This window comes from Electrona antarctica, assembly GCF_951216825.1.
Source record: "Electrona antarctica genome assembly, chromosome: 1".
Taxonomy (NCBI): Eukaryota; Metazoa; Chordata; class Actinopteri; order Myctophiformes; family Myctophidae; genus Electrona; species Electrona antarctica.
In genome coordinates this window covers 63,767,157-63,782,234 of record NC_136806.1, presented here as the reverse complement: position 1 = coordinate 63,782,234, position 15,078 = coordinate 63,767,157, and the positions used below count along the sequence as shown (strand labels likewise).

The window sequence follows — 15,078 nt, the reverse complement described above, 5'->3', positions numbered from 1 at the left end:
TGTCCATCAACTGCTACCTTCTCAGGTATCAGAACAGGTTTGGAAGGGCTATCATTCTTGCCGAAAGAAAATGTCTTCAAAATGTCATTAACAGTTTGACTGCGAGGATTAAATAATTGCAATGCCACGTTCACTGCCTTGATTTCACTAACCTTTGAAGAACGATCGCGCCTTAGTCATTGTTCCTTCTCATGAAAATCTGCTTTAAAATGGTGTGATCATTTGTCATATAGTGTTGAAAACTAATCCAAAGTGGTCAACAACAACAACAGCTCCCGCACCGCACCACCGCCGCCATTGGAATGCATTGGGCAGGGGGAAGCGGTTCTACAGTCAATTAACCCGTGTAAGTTGTTGTTAGGGAGGGAAAGTGTTTAACGGTGTGATTCCGGCTAGCTCAGTCGGTAGAGCACTCGCTCTTCGAAGGTCATGGGTTCGATTCCGGGCACCGAGAGGCCAACTCGGTGCATGAGGAGCATGGCTTGTATGTTACGGATGACAGTTCACTGAAGGTAATCTCTCTCTCTCTCTCTCTCTCTCTCTCTCTCTCTCTCTCTCTCTCTCTCCAGAGAAGTGTGATGAAGGTCTGGTGTCTCCTCTTCCTCATACATCGTTCAGCAGCTCCTCTGTGTTCACCAGCGGCTACGCTCCTGGATACGCCAAGATCAACCAGAGAGGAGGTACGCGCGCGCACGCACACACGCGCACACACACACACACACACACACACACACACACACACACACACACACACACACACACACACACACACACACACCTCTTATCTCGGGGCTTCCAGAAGTGTGGAATCATTTCCACATCAGTTCACAGCGAGCAGACACAGAACATCTGTGTTTGTTCACTTAATAATTCATGCAGAACGTCTCAGCGAAGCCACGGTGCGACTGAAGGAGGAGACATGTGTTAATATGACCGCTGTAAACAACTGGAGAGCCAGACACATCAGAGGACGCTACATCCTTGACTAGTCAACACGATTCATATTTTATTTTATTAGCAGAATAAGCCAAAAGTACAAGGCAGTGGCTCAGGGGTAGAGTAGCCAGTATAGAAGTTAGGACCCAGGCTCCCCCAGAGTTAGTGTCAAAGTGTCCTTGAGCATAGCCTTGAGCTAACGTGTTAGGTTTCTGGTCTAGAGGGGCGGGTCGCGGCTGAGATTTGCGCACGCCCTGATTGGTTCACCGATCTGTCTGTCAGAAAAATGTTTCTGTCAGTGGTGCTCAACCTTTTTAATGTCAAGGACCCCCAGAATTATCTGTATTTGGATGCGGACGCCCATCTGAAAATATGTTGTTCCAGGGACCAGCCCCAGAAGCAAAGATTTGAGTTAAAAAACGTTCGCTCTGAAAGAATATATATTCAAACATTTGCGCCACATTTTCACGATTTTTCAAAAAATAGCAGATCTACAAGCTATTTTTCAATAGCTAAAGTATAACATAATCCTTAAAGCACCAACAGGGGTGTCCCGTCCTGAATGGGTTGATATCCATACCAAGAAGACGTGCTCTGTGCGTTTTTCCCCTCCAATGCATGGCTTTTGAAATTACGCCATAAGGCAGCCAAGTCTATGGACATTTTAATGCTTGTTTAGGGCACTGGTTCATGTAACGTGCATGCATTTGACACTTGAACTCCACTTTTATAATGGCTGAATGTGAAATCAAAGCATTTTTAATCATTACCTTTCATTTTAAATATTCAGGTACTGTAGGCCTACTAGTCTGTCTCAACAACGTGCCTTGCTGAAAAACTCCACGAAAAATGTCTGCACTTCCAAATAATCGGGGCCGCATCATAGGATGTACGTTTGCGATTGTAATTATGTTTCCTCCGAGACTGCAACACCGGCGTTTCATCGTTGGCAGGGAATGAGTACTGAGGCAGATACAAAGACAGATATCCTTTTTTTTAAATATATACATGTATGTCAGTGGTGCTCAAACAGTTTCATGTCAACAAATACAATCCAATGACTATCGATATAGATAGTAAGTATATCGCTATATGTTTTTGAAGCCGTACAGTATAAGTTTACATGTGGTGACATGAGATGAGAGCATGAGAATACACAGGTGAGAGGAGAGGTCGATGGAAAATTGGCAGGTGAGGGAAAAAAGTGCTCTTAACACATGGAGGGTGAGCGAGAGAGGTGAGCGTTGATGGAACGAGAAAGAGACAGGCGAGAAGACATTGAGAGAGAGAGAGGGACGGACGGACGGACGGACGGACGGACGGAGGTATTGATGAGATGCATGAAGGACCTTTACAACAAAAAGCGAACAAACAAGACGGTCTCCTCACTGACATTTACAACTGAGTGAATAAGCAGCATGTGAACCAATACAACTGTCACAGGCAGATGTTGAGGGTTGAGAGGATGGAGAAGGTGGAGGTGGTGTAGCCTGGCTAATAAGCCAGACTAATATCACACAACACTGTCGCGGTATATTAGTCTGGGCTGGCTCCACTTGGATTTCATTTCCCGGGGGGCGGGTTCCTCTTTGACGCAATTGGTCAGAGCTACTGTCAGTCAAAGGTCTCAAGCATTGAACGTCACTGTACCAAAGCCCGCCCATATTGCATACCGTGTCCCGATTGGTCCGACCTGTTCTCGGTTGTAGGAAAGCGGCGTGCTACTGAGCCTCGCCAGACCGTAATCCGCTGGTAGGCAATTTTTTTTTGCCAACGGCTGATTCGGTCTGGTTTATTAACCAGGCTAGAGGTGGTGTACAAAGATCAGGACGAATATATATAATGAAAAGAAAACAGATGGGGCTGCATGAAACATAGCAGAGAGACAGAGAGAGAGAGAGAGAGAGAGAGTTGAATACCTGCCAGTGATCGCCATCCTGTCCTCTCGGTCACCTTTTCGTCTGTCACCACATCTCCTTTATCACCTCTCTCCCTCTCTCTATCTCTCTCTCTCTCTCTCTCTCTCTCTCTCTCTCTCTCTCTCTCTCTCTCTCTCTCTCTCTCTCTCTCTCGAAGGCGGAAGTGCGTCAGTGTTGCGGAAGGCAATCCTGCATCGCTGCCACTCAAGTGACTACTGGCCAATCACAGTGCGACTTTTCCGGGACATGTCAATTTAATCCAAAGAAGCTTCATTGGCATGAGAAAACAAACATTTACATTGCCTCTGAGACTGAAGGAGGCGTCTACCTTTCTATGTCTATAGATTTCCTGATCAGTTTTCATGATCTTCATTTTACACACCCTGTTTTTCACTGTCAAATGGTATGCATGCGTGCGTGTGTGCGTGTGTGCGTGCGTGCGTGCGTGTTTCACTCCCTCGGGGGAACAGATTCTTGGTGTAATTTCTTTAGGTGTTTTGTTATTGACTTTTCCAGTGATCCAGCTCTTCCTATCTGATATCACGCACGTCTGAGTGGAATGACTCTGTAATTGGATCAGATATGGAATTATTGTTGTTTGGACGTGAGGCCTCTTTTGTGTGTGTGTGTGTGTGTGTGTGTGTGTGTGTGTGTGTGTGTGTGTGTGTGTGTGTGTGTGTGTGTGTGTGTGTGTGTGTGTGTGTGTGTGTGTGTGTGTGTGTGCGTGTGTGCGTGTGTGCGTGTGTATGTTCAGAATGCTTTGCAGCCTCAGCCACCAACACCCTCATCTCCAGGCCATCTGTCATTCTGTTTTGTTATTTGATTCCCTCTTACTATGGCTGTCCCTCTCTTCTCCTCCCCTTTTTTCTCATCTTCTCAAGGTCTCCCTACAACCCACCACTCTCATCCCTGTCTCTCCTCTCCTCTCCTCTCCTCTCCTCTCCTCTCCTCTCCTCTCCTCTCCTCTCCTCTCCTCTCCCCACAGCCTCTATACATCAATCCTATCTCTCTGCAGCTAAGATCATCTTGCTCTTATTTGCTCTTACCTGCCTCATCTGAACCACAGACATCATGTTTTCTTTGATTTTTTGGTCTGGGTAGCTCAGTCAACACAGATCTCTTGCCTTTCATTTCGACCACGCGTCCATGGGTTTGAACTCGTATTCTTTAGTTCCGACACCATCATTAGACCGACAACCTACCTCAAACCCTAACCTAACCATAACCGCAAGCACGAGAGCAGCGCATGTGTGGTCCTGTGACAATCCATATCTTTTAATATTCAATAATAATTAGGCTATGTAATTTATGTCACTGTGTTTATTCGACTACTAGGAGATTTTGTGAGGAGACTGTCTGTCTGTCTGAATGCAATCACCTCAGAGGTTGCAGTACCCTGTACGGCAGACATTGTCCAAGTCCTTTTGAAGCTCGGTGTGGTGTTGGTGAGGTGTGGGACAAATTACCATTCTATTGTCTTAAAGGACCACTTCACCACTTTTCAACTTCTCTTCCTATAATTAGACCTAACTAAAATACCACCATTTTTTCCTACTCAGTCTGTGTCTCATAGGAAGGCTGTGGGCACTGGGCAGTTCAGAAACCCGTCCACCAGTGACATCATCGATGGTGAATCCAAGCTAATAGAAACGGCAGGCTTTCTTTTCCTCAAAAGTTGCAATGCAAAAGTTGAAGCCATCGTTCTCACGATAATACAAATCTAAATATATTTTAAAACAAGTCTGAGTAGGAAAAAAACATTTTTTCATGATCATTAGTGAGGACCAATTATATGAAGAGATGTTTAAGTGGTGAAGTGGTCCTTTAAGGAGCCTCCAAATGTGTCTTTCACTCTCTATGTAGAGTCTGTAACTCCACCCTTCCTGTATTCACCTCTGTCTATGTAAAACGTATATATCTTGTCATTTTGTCAATTAAATGATTCAGTAGTCTTTAGCTGGCTGGCCGCTCAGGCGGTCATGTCAGTCCGTGGGAGTAGCTCTGCTATTTTGCCATTCTGGACTCTGTCTTTGATTGAATAAATGGTCCACCACACTCCGAGGAAACCTCTCTCTGGCTGCGTTTCTTCATCTGATGCTTTGATGACATGGCTTTCCACTACTCTGCAGTTTGCTTTTGAGAACTCCATCCTTCTCTAGTTGGTTAGTCAGTGTAGGAAAAATACACGACACATGTTTGAGCACTAGTCCGACCGGAATTACCATCGGATCCCTACCTCACTACATTGAAGGAATCATGAGCTCGGTTCAGGGCTCTCCCCAGGTTGGCAGAGGGAGAGTAGCGCCCAGGACTGGATTAGTGTATGACGGAGGACAATTGCACGGTCAATTAAAATCTCTGTGATATGAATATGGTGAGCGTTTTTTTTTTAGCATGATGAACGGTAATAGCGATTATCGTCCCAGCCCTAGTAGTCTCACGTTACCAGACTGTTGTCTCTCTCGCAATTCTCAAATGCTTCCGTCATACAGTCTGGAGAACGGAAGCTCTGATCATGAGCAAGCGATAAAGCGGAAGTGAAGACTGCTCCCCACTTCCGTTTCATCTTTACAGTCGTGCAAATTCATCCTAATACAAATCAAAATCATCTAAGCAAATGCAGCTTGCTGCTTAGCAGAAATGGAAATAAAATAAATAAATGCAAACATTTTAAATATATTTCCGTGAACCGAAGTGGCAGCTTCTTTACTCAGATTTCGGGAGGTGTAGTTCCAGACTCTATATAGGCTAGCATTCGGAGATTGTGCAATAGTTGTCTGGCTATGTGAGCCTACAACCCTAGTGGCTGGTGGTCTCCTCTGGACACTGATCATTGTGTTGTTGTTATAATGGTCCTTCGAGCCGGATGGTCTCTCTGAACACTGATTGTTGTGTTGTTGTAATGGTGCTTCGAGCCGGATGTTGTCCTCAACACTAACCATTGTGTTGTGTGACAGGTGCAGGCGGCTGGTCTCCTCTGGACACAGATCATTACCAGTGGCTCCAGGTGGATTTGGGCTCCAGGAAGCAGGTGAGCGCCGTCGCGACGCAGGGCCGTTACAGCAGCTCTGATTGGACCACGCGGTACCGCCTCCTTCACAGCGACACGGGACGGAACTGGAAACCCTACTACCAGGACGGCAACATCTGGGTGAGTCAGGCAACATTGTGTGTGTGTGTATGTGTGCGTGTGCGTGTGTTCGTGCTTGCGTGCGTGCGTGCGTGCGTGTGTGTGTGCATGTTTCCCATCCTGCTGTTTTGCAGAAGGGTTTTCATGCCATTTCATGCCATGGACATTTGACAGGACTTTACACTTGTTTTAATTACTTTAGTAAACACTACTGATAATGATCAGTAGTACACCTTGATAATGTCATTTTATTGCTGTTTGATTGTTATTGATTGTTATGTAACACTGTTGTTTGTATATTGTTAAGCACTTTGTGACACTGTCAAAAAAGGTGCTATATAAATAAAGTTTATTATTATTATTATTATTATTACTACTACTTGGGAACAATCATGCAAGTTGGGAACAAAGAATTGGGAATGCATAGCCCACTGTAGTATGCAATAACGTTTTCTGAAAAAGCTATGTTTCTATGTCAGTGGTGCTCAACCTTTTTCATGTCACCTCCAGAATTATATGTAATTGTCCAGCCGACGCCCTTCTGAAAATATGTTGTTCCAGGGACCTACAAGCTCGCTATGAGCTTGTAGATCTGCTATTTTTCAATAGCTAAAGTATATCATAATGCTTAAAACACCAAAAGGGGTTCCCGTCCTGTGTCTGTCTGGTCTGTCTTGACACACGCATTCCACACCACCACAGGGGGTGCAGTGCCCGGCCTTAAGTCAGTCGGCTCTCTGCCACTCTGCCAGTGGACCTAATGAGCCTATAAGTCCCCTCACCTGTAGAATTCCCAGCCTCTTTCTCAGCCAATTGATTGCCATGGCAATCCCACACCTGCCATTTGATTACTTAAACAGTCCACTTTTCACAGACGGTTCAGACACATGGGAAGACAGATACAGAGATCTCCATATATGGGCACAAAAGGGACACAGACAGACGGTTAAAACTGTATTGCATACTAGGTTCCCAACTTGCATCGTTCCAAAGTAGGCCGGTGGCCGACAGGCACAGGTCAAAGCCATACAGTACGTGGCTAAATCTCAAGCGACTGTTATAATTCAAAATTCTCTATAATCTGTGAAGTGTCTGTGTTAATTCGGTGTATCAATTATACTATCACTCAATCGAATGCTCTAGAGAGACCCACCCACCCCGTATCAATCCATCCGATCTGACAAGACGTATTCCTTCATATAATCCTACTAAATAAAACACATGTTTACTGTTGTCTGGCCTGTAAAAGTTACATAGATGTCAGAATCATGTTGTCTGGTGGTCTGTATAGAAGTTAGATGTCAGAATCATGCTGTCTGGCCATCGATTCCGATGATAAATATGGATCTTAAGTGTAAGCAAACGTAAGCGGTTCTTTTTGTGCTGCTGCAGCATAATTGGGTAACCCTTTCTTTTCCAGTACAGTAATAACCATGAAATTACATGGTAATTACATGGTTATTACAAGGTAGTAAGGAGTAATTACTGTGTATTTACTAGGTAATTACATGGTAACTACAGGGTAATAAACACAACAATTACTAGGTAATTATCAAGTATTTCCTTGACTACTACCCAGTAATTACCATGTAATTATGAGTATTTACCAGGTATTTACATGGTAATGTAACCAGTAATTACTATGAAAACGAATCAGTAATTACTAGGTAAGTACCACGTATTTTCTTGACTACTACCCAGTAATTACCTGGTAATTCTGAGTATTTACCAGGTAATTACATGGTAATGTAACCAGTAATTACTATGAAAACTAATCAGTAATTACTAGGTAAGTACCACGTATTTTCTTGACTACTACCCAGTAATTACCAGGTAATTCTGAGTATTTACCAGGTAATTACATGGTAATGTAACCAGTAATTACTATGAAAACTAATCAGTAATTACTATGGAATTATCAAGTATTTTCTTGACTACTACCCAGTATTTACATGGTAATTACATGGTCATGTAACCAGTAATTACTCAGAAAATACAAAGTTTTCCCCAGTAAGTACTAGGTAATCCTTATGTATTTTCCTGCCAACTACCACCAGTTAATTACACTGTAAATACTGGATAATGGCCATGTAGTTACCTAGTATTTACTATACAATTCACTGACAACTACCAGGTATTTACCCATGAATTATTGAGCCATGTGTTATCAATCAATTGGTGCAGTTGACCGTGAGGCTGTTAATGACGGTATTTACATTGTAATTACCAGATATTAACCTGATAACTACCATGTATTACCCAGTCCATTACATGTTAACTACAGGGAAATATACCCAGTAAGTACTAGGTAATTATCAAGTATTTTCTTGACTACTACCCAGTATTTACCAGGTAATTACATGGTCATGTAACCAGTAATTACTCAGAAAATACAAAGTTTTCCCCAGTAAGTACTAGGTAATCCTTATGTATTTTCCTGCCAACTACCAGGAAATTATAACCTATATACTAGGTAGTTACCAGTTAATTACACTGTAAATACTGGATAATGGCCATGTAGTTACCTAGTAGTTACTATACAATTCACTGACAACTACCAGGTATTTACCCATGAATTATTGAGCCATGTGTTATCAATCAATTGGTGCAGTTGACTGTGAGGCTGTTAATGACGGTATTTACATTGTAATTACCAGATATTAACCTGATAACTACCATGTATTACCCAGTCCATTACATGTTAACTACAGGGAAATATACCCAGTAAGTACTAGGTAATTATCACGTATTTTCTTAACTACTACCCGGGAATTACCATGTAATTATGAGTATTTATTATTGATTCATAACATACCAACCAACTGGTGCAGTGGCCGTGCAGGTGTTAATGACTATTTACATTGTAATTACCAGATATTAACCTGATAACTACCATGTTTTACCTGGTAATTACTCAGCATTTACCCACTAACTAGAAAATATTTAACCGGTAATTACCTGCTATTTACCCAGTAAGTCTGATTTGTATTTACCTAGTATATACTAAGTAATTAAAGTGGAACTGTGACTGTAAAAGAAAGCGTGGTTTGTTTCCATATTACTACCTGGTACTTTCAGTATTTACACAGTAATTACGGTAGAACTGGACTGTAAAAGAAAGCGTGGTTTGTTTCCATTATATTACCTGGTACTCTCTCAGTATTTACACAAATATTTACCTGGTATTTACACAGTAATTACGGTAGAACTGGACTGTAAAAGAAAGCGTGTTTTGTTTCCACAATATTACCCTGTACTTACCTGGTAATTGTAGCTTCTAATTATAAAGAGTTGAACAATGGGCAATAAGTCTGATAATTACCTAGTCTTTACCCAGTAATTAGAAAGATGGACCACACGTGACATTTCCATTATAATTACACCTCCTCACACACACACACACACACACACACACACACCACCCTGTGACAAATACTGTCAAAGATAGATTTTAATCTTTACAAAAAATATAAAGATGACCTCAGTGCAAATAACAGGAACAGTGTCATAATACAAATTTTTTTACACTCTTTTTTACAAATTGGATTTCAATATGTAAACTGTAAAATCTTTACAAAAAAAAAAGATAGATGAGCTCAGTGCAAACATATCAGTGCAAACAATGCAACAGCAAACAACAAGAATTATAACACTTAAATAAAATTTAAACCATCTCAGTCACAGGAATTCACATTATCATTTTCTGCAGCCCGGTCTGGCCCCAAGCACTGGGTGAGTGTTTTGCAGAAACCAAAAAGTGGCAGATGTTTTTTTTCCACTTTTTGGTTTCTGAAAAACACTCACCCGGTACTGGCACCCACCCGGGCCAGACAGGTCCTCAGAAGATAATGTGATTGCTAAGTGCCACGCTACGAGCTTGTAGATCTGCTATTTCTCATGTTGAAAAATAGCAGATCTACAAGCTCATAGCGCGGCACTCAGCACAGAGTGCCACGCTATGAGCTTGTAGATCTGCTATTTTTCAACAGCTGGTGGTGCTAATGGGTAAGTGCTAAGTGGGTAAACAAGGTAAATAAGGTGAAACAGATGCACCCTCAGGTCTAAATGCGTTAAAACGCACGCTTCATCCTGGTTACACTTTGTAACAAGCTCTAATGTCTTTGAACAAGCGTCCAAGAACGCCCTCCCTGTGATCCTTCCCAAGCCAGTGGTTCCATTCAATGAATCTTAAGTTCATTTTCAATGCTTTCTCCGTTAGGTTCCCCCTGTACCGGTAGATGTCCTCCTTGTAGCTCCGCCATGCCCGCTCAATGTGCTGCGTGTGAGCACCAGTCCCAGGGTGGACAAAATACCTCCGATGATTGACCTGGTAGTGAATGTACCCATCACGGGCCAACCTATCATAGGCACCCCAACAATCACTGATTACCTCACTTCCAGGTCTAATATATTTGTGTATTATTGGCTCCAATCTCCTCCTGGATCGGTTTTGCACTAGTTTTAGCACAGGGCGTCTACGGGACCCCTTCACCTCAATCATCCCGAAGACCCATGAGCGTCTTTGCCAGGTGTTCCCGTGTCTTCCACGTCCGTACTGAAATTAAACAAAATGTCATGCTTAATGGCAGTCCACCTAAAATGTATAATTTGAGAATGTTGTCGTTACTTTGGTGCTTGTTGATCATGATCATGGTAATACTGCCTGACATAAGACCAGTATAGGTTTAGCCCTCAAAGTTTTTGGCATAGGCATTCCCATCAGGGTTCCCTGACCTATAACAACATCGAATTTATTTTACTGTCCTTTCAAGGATTATCATTGGCCTTTAATTAAAATTCACTGAGACATTGAGACATGGATCAAGGCAGTATAGGAATATAGACCGATTCAGATGCTATATGAACAAAATAAAATCGTACCTTTCTTTTGTGTCTGAATTTGCTCTCGTCAATCGCTACGAACGCTCTTCTCCCTCCTATCCGCATGTCCCGTCTTCTTTCCAGTCGTCTGACTGCTTCACAGCAAATCTCCCGGAGAAGTGTAGTGACCCTGGTCAGTGATTTGCTGCCCGCACATACTCCATCCTCTATCATATCTACATGCCTTCTCCTCAAACCCTGTGACAAACTGAGCCAAAAAAAGAGGACAACTATCAACATATTAGCATTTGGGATGGGAAAGTATTGTAGTCAGGGAGGATTCGTTAAATAATTAGGTTGGTGCTACGATATCCATTGTGCATGTTGTGATGAACAATGAAGTGAAGTGTGATTTCTTGGATTTATTTGGATTGTGCACTCTATGTAATAGTCAGTATGCATTTGGCTATTTATATTAAGAGACACTGTACATGTGGTATCTGCATCTGCATGTAAAGATAAAATGAGATGAACTAAGATGCTCAAAAAAGCTAATTATTGCGCAACAAAACACATTTACACAGCTTGAGAGAGCGTGAGAGACAAATGCATTACATCATGCCTATACACTGCCATGGCCCATATGCATTGAAGAGAGAGAGAGCATCCCACCTGTGCATCAGTTGCATCCATGATGCAAATGAGATGTGAGACCTGGAGAATATTGAGCCATCTTTGATGGACCTTGTGATAGTCCTTCCCCTGTGGGTTGACCTTCTGCAGCTCCTGTAACATAACATCCATGTCTGTAAATATAGTTTAAACTAGGAAAGGAAAACACAAGCCACTTGCCATTGACTTCAATGTAATATAATATAATATAATATAACTATAATAATAGTATTTGCAATCAGATGTATAACGTTAGCTGTGAGTGTGGCTACAGACTGGGTGTTGCCTTTGCCCTGATAGATCTGTCATGGGTCAGCTTCAACCTGATTTTGCACACTTTATCCATATTTGTCCCTTACATCTATAAACGTTGACGTCCTCACGGCTGCTACAATACTGCACGGTCCCAGAGAAGTACCCGTATATTCCGTATTGTTAAATAAAAAGCATTTTAATCAGATTGATGGCCATTTTCTCAGATTTTTCTCCATTTGCTTTCAACTATGAGAACCTATACAGCCTATGGGATTTTTAGTGTATTGCAGCTCTGATACATAAAAAAAAGCCACGGAGGATTACAATGTTTTTATTGAACAACGGGGCCGTACAATACTGTAAAATACGTGGCTCGGGTGTAAGCACTATGTGTGGCAATAAAGATCCTATTACTTACCACCGATAACCATCCTTGCTCGTGTTTGTTCTTTTCAGTTGCATTCTGTTGTAGCAAACAGGGCATCTTTTCTTCCTGGCCAATAGCCTCTCCTCCTGAAGCCATTTTATCAGCGTTTTACCTCCTCGCGCTGTCCTTTCAAGTAGTCTTCTTGTCAAAGTCATAGTTTTGTTTATTCTGTCTCCGTCTGCCAACAATAGTGTCTCACTCTCACGCAGTGCACAGTCTGCACTCACAGACAGTGCATTAGTCCAAATGAATTTGGCGGCATAGAGTTCGTTTGGAGGAGGGCGCTGTTGCATCACCGGATGTTGCGTTCAAAACAACTCGGAGGGATGAAATACACTAACCATGAGCACCGTGACTAGACTAGTTGAATTGATTGAATTGTCATCATTTAAGAACCCAGGTTTGCTGTGGGACCCCGTTCAATGAGTTTATTTTATTTTTTAATTCCAAGCAGTAAATAACCCGTGAGTTGATGAAGCATGTATGGATTATGGAATGTCGGATTTGCATTGGGCACTTGAACATCTCCACAGCGGAATGACGTATGCAGCGTCAACTACGTTATCATCACGCAAGACGCAAGAGCAAATAGAGGGAATTTGGAGTAGAGTTTGTATGGTTTACGCACCAAATACTTTGTAAAAAAAACACACTAGGCCTATACATCTTGCTACCGCGGTGTTCCTTCTGCAATCTGCACAAGTACAGCCTCGGAATCTGATCAAGAAACTTTTCAACGCGGAAGAAAACCATCTTGGTAAGTAATGCGACCAGAGCCTCAACTGTAATGTTATGGTAGACTACAGCTATAGCTAGTTTCTAGAACAACTCTGGAGCGAGCGGTCTACCAAAAATAACCCAGCTTTAAATATAATGATCCTACTACCATCTAAGTTTACCACTTTAATTGACATCGGCACGTCAAAACAGTGATTAATAAGAGATCAAGTCGTACAACATGTCTGTTGAATCTTATTCCCCCATAGTCATGGCACAACCACGCGGTCGCAGAGGGAAGAAGAATTCACCAGAGGAGAACCCCATGGAGGAGATCCAGTCTGATATTGAAGGTAAGGTTGTTTTTTTTAAGAATCTTTGTTGTAAATACATTGGTCTCGCATGGCACGAGATTGTCAGGGTCTCTATTGTCAAAGATTTATCACAGCCACACCAAACCTAGCTCTCTTTGAGAGCCACTGGGCAACTCGGACATCTGGAAAAAATCAGCCACAAAATGCCTAATAAAGTGAGTCTATAATAAAGGAACCCTTGCAGTTCCTTGAGGTGATTCCTTACAGGTTTGTAGCTGAGATCCTTGGAATTAAAAATCACACCTGTGTGAAGTGAGGGGCGCTCTTATCTTACACTATGATTAGGTGATGTAAAACAAATAGACAAAAATAAATTATCTTTATTTTTAATGGTTTATTGTTAATGGGGTTTTTAAAACAAACCTTGCAATAAAAAAATAAAAACATTAAACCTGTATATAGGAGGGCCTCAAAAAAAGTTTAAGAACCATTGGCATAGAATATAATAGTCTACATGTGGTTCAATAATTACATATAATAAAGTTTAAAGATAAAATAAATAGGTAAATCTCATCATCGAAGGAAATTAAAGTATAGTTTTCAGATTTTCCTTTTTTTTTTTGCAAACGGGTATTCAAACAGGTGATTATGGCCATGGAGCTGTAAATTATGCCATGTTACAAACCTGTAAGGGCCTTTTTGGAATCCCCTCAAGGAACTGCCAGGGTTGGTGGATGTATAGTTAAAACGAGACTTCTTTCAGATGCCAGTGCACAGTGGCTCTCAAAGAGAGCTAAGCTTTCTGTGGCCGTGGCTGCGATAAGGAGCAGGCCCACAGGGAAGAGTGTTAGGGAGCATGCAGAGGCCCTGGCCTGCCAGCTGAGAAACCAGCATGAGGTGGCAAGTGGGTGCTTTAATTTTTTGATCACTGTTCATTTATTTCATTCTCTATGGTTTTAAATCAGTTTTCCATAATCTGGTTGCCCGACTGCCTGTGAAAAGTAAATCAACAGTTCGGGCAACTGGAGTTTGCTTTCAGGATGTTCAGGATCTGTATTACACTGAATGCATGAATGACATCAAGCCCTACACATACATGCTATATACTCTCAGTCATACAAGTTGATCACCAATCACATCGATATGCTGAACCCCATAACACTGACTGTCAAGTGCATTCCATCTTCATTACATATTATTGGCTATTTATGAAGAACAATGCTACTTTGTACTACTAGCAGTTTCGCTCATTCTGGATTTTCCAAGTGACTGTTGCCACTCGGCAGTTATCGTTTGGATTTAATGTTTGTTTTTTTTCCAAATGTGCAAATGTTAACTATTTTATAATGGAAAGTGTACTTTTCGGGCACGTGGGCATGACCTTTGGGCAAGTAGAACATTCCTTACAAAGCGAGAACAGCTTAGTAAAGACAAAGTATTGAATACATCTTTCTGCATCCTTTTCAGTTGAAGAGGTTCAACATACTATGGCGTCCACCATGGATAAATCTAAGAGTGATTTATACCAGATGAAAGGGCAAAACCGGCTCCTCAAAGAGGAGATTCGTATCTTAAAGGAGGAGAACAGACTCCTCAAGGAGCAGCGAGACTTCAATCTAGAGAAGGCTCGCTTCTCAGAGGCCGGCCCCCTAACTTCAAAAGGTAACTAGACGGTTCCTCCCAAAAACGTGTAAGGCTCTACTACAATCTAGTCTTGATTAGTTAAAGCAGGGGTGGGAAACTGACGATGGAGGGCCACTATTATGTCCACACTCACTCCAGAGGGCCACATTGCTGTCGTAGCAAAAACTAGCCGATCTACAAGCTCAAAACGTGTCGCAGTGCGATGTGTTTTGAGCTTGTAAATCAGCTGTTTTTGCTATATTT

At 42.1% G+C, this 15,078-nt stretch overlaps 1 protein-coding gene across 1 annotated transcript in view; it reads left to right on the top strand.

Moving 5' to 3' along the window:
• Positions 1–429: 429 nt before the first annotated feature.
• The window catches only part of LOC306927173 (contactin-associated protein-like 2), a gene marked incomplete at both ends in the record, with an annotated part of 144,694 nt that continues 130,045 nt past the window's right edge, over positions 430–15,078 (top strand). The window contains 3 exons of the mRNA XM_079506858.1: positions 430–433; positions 570–680; positions 5,813–6,006. Of these exons, the coding sequence (XP_079362984.1) occupies positions 430–433; positions 570–680; positions 5,813–6,006 (309 nt within the window). The remainder of the gene's footprint in view (positions 434–569; positions 681–5,812; positions 6,007–15,078) is intronic.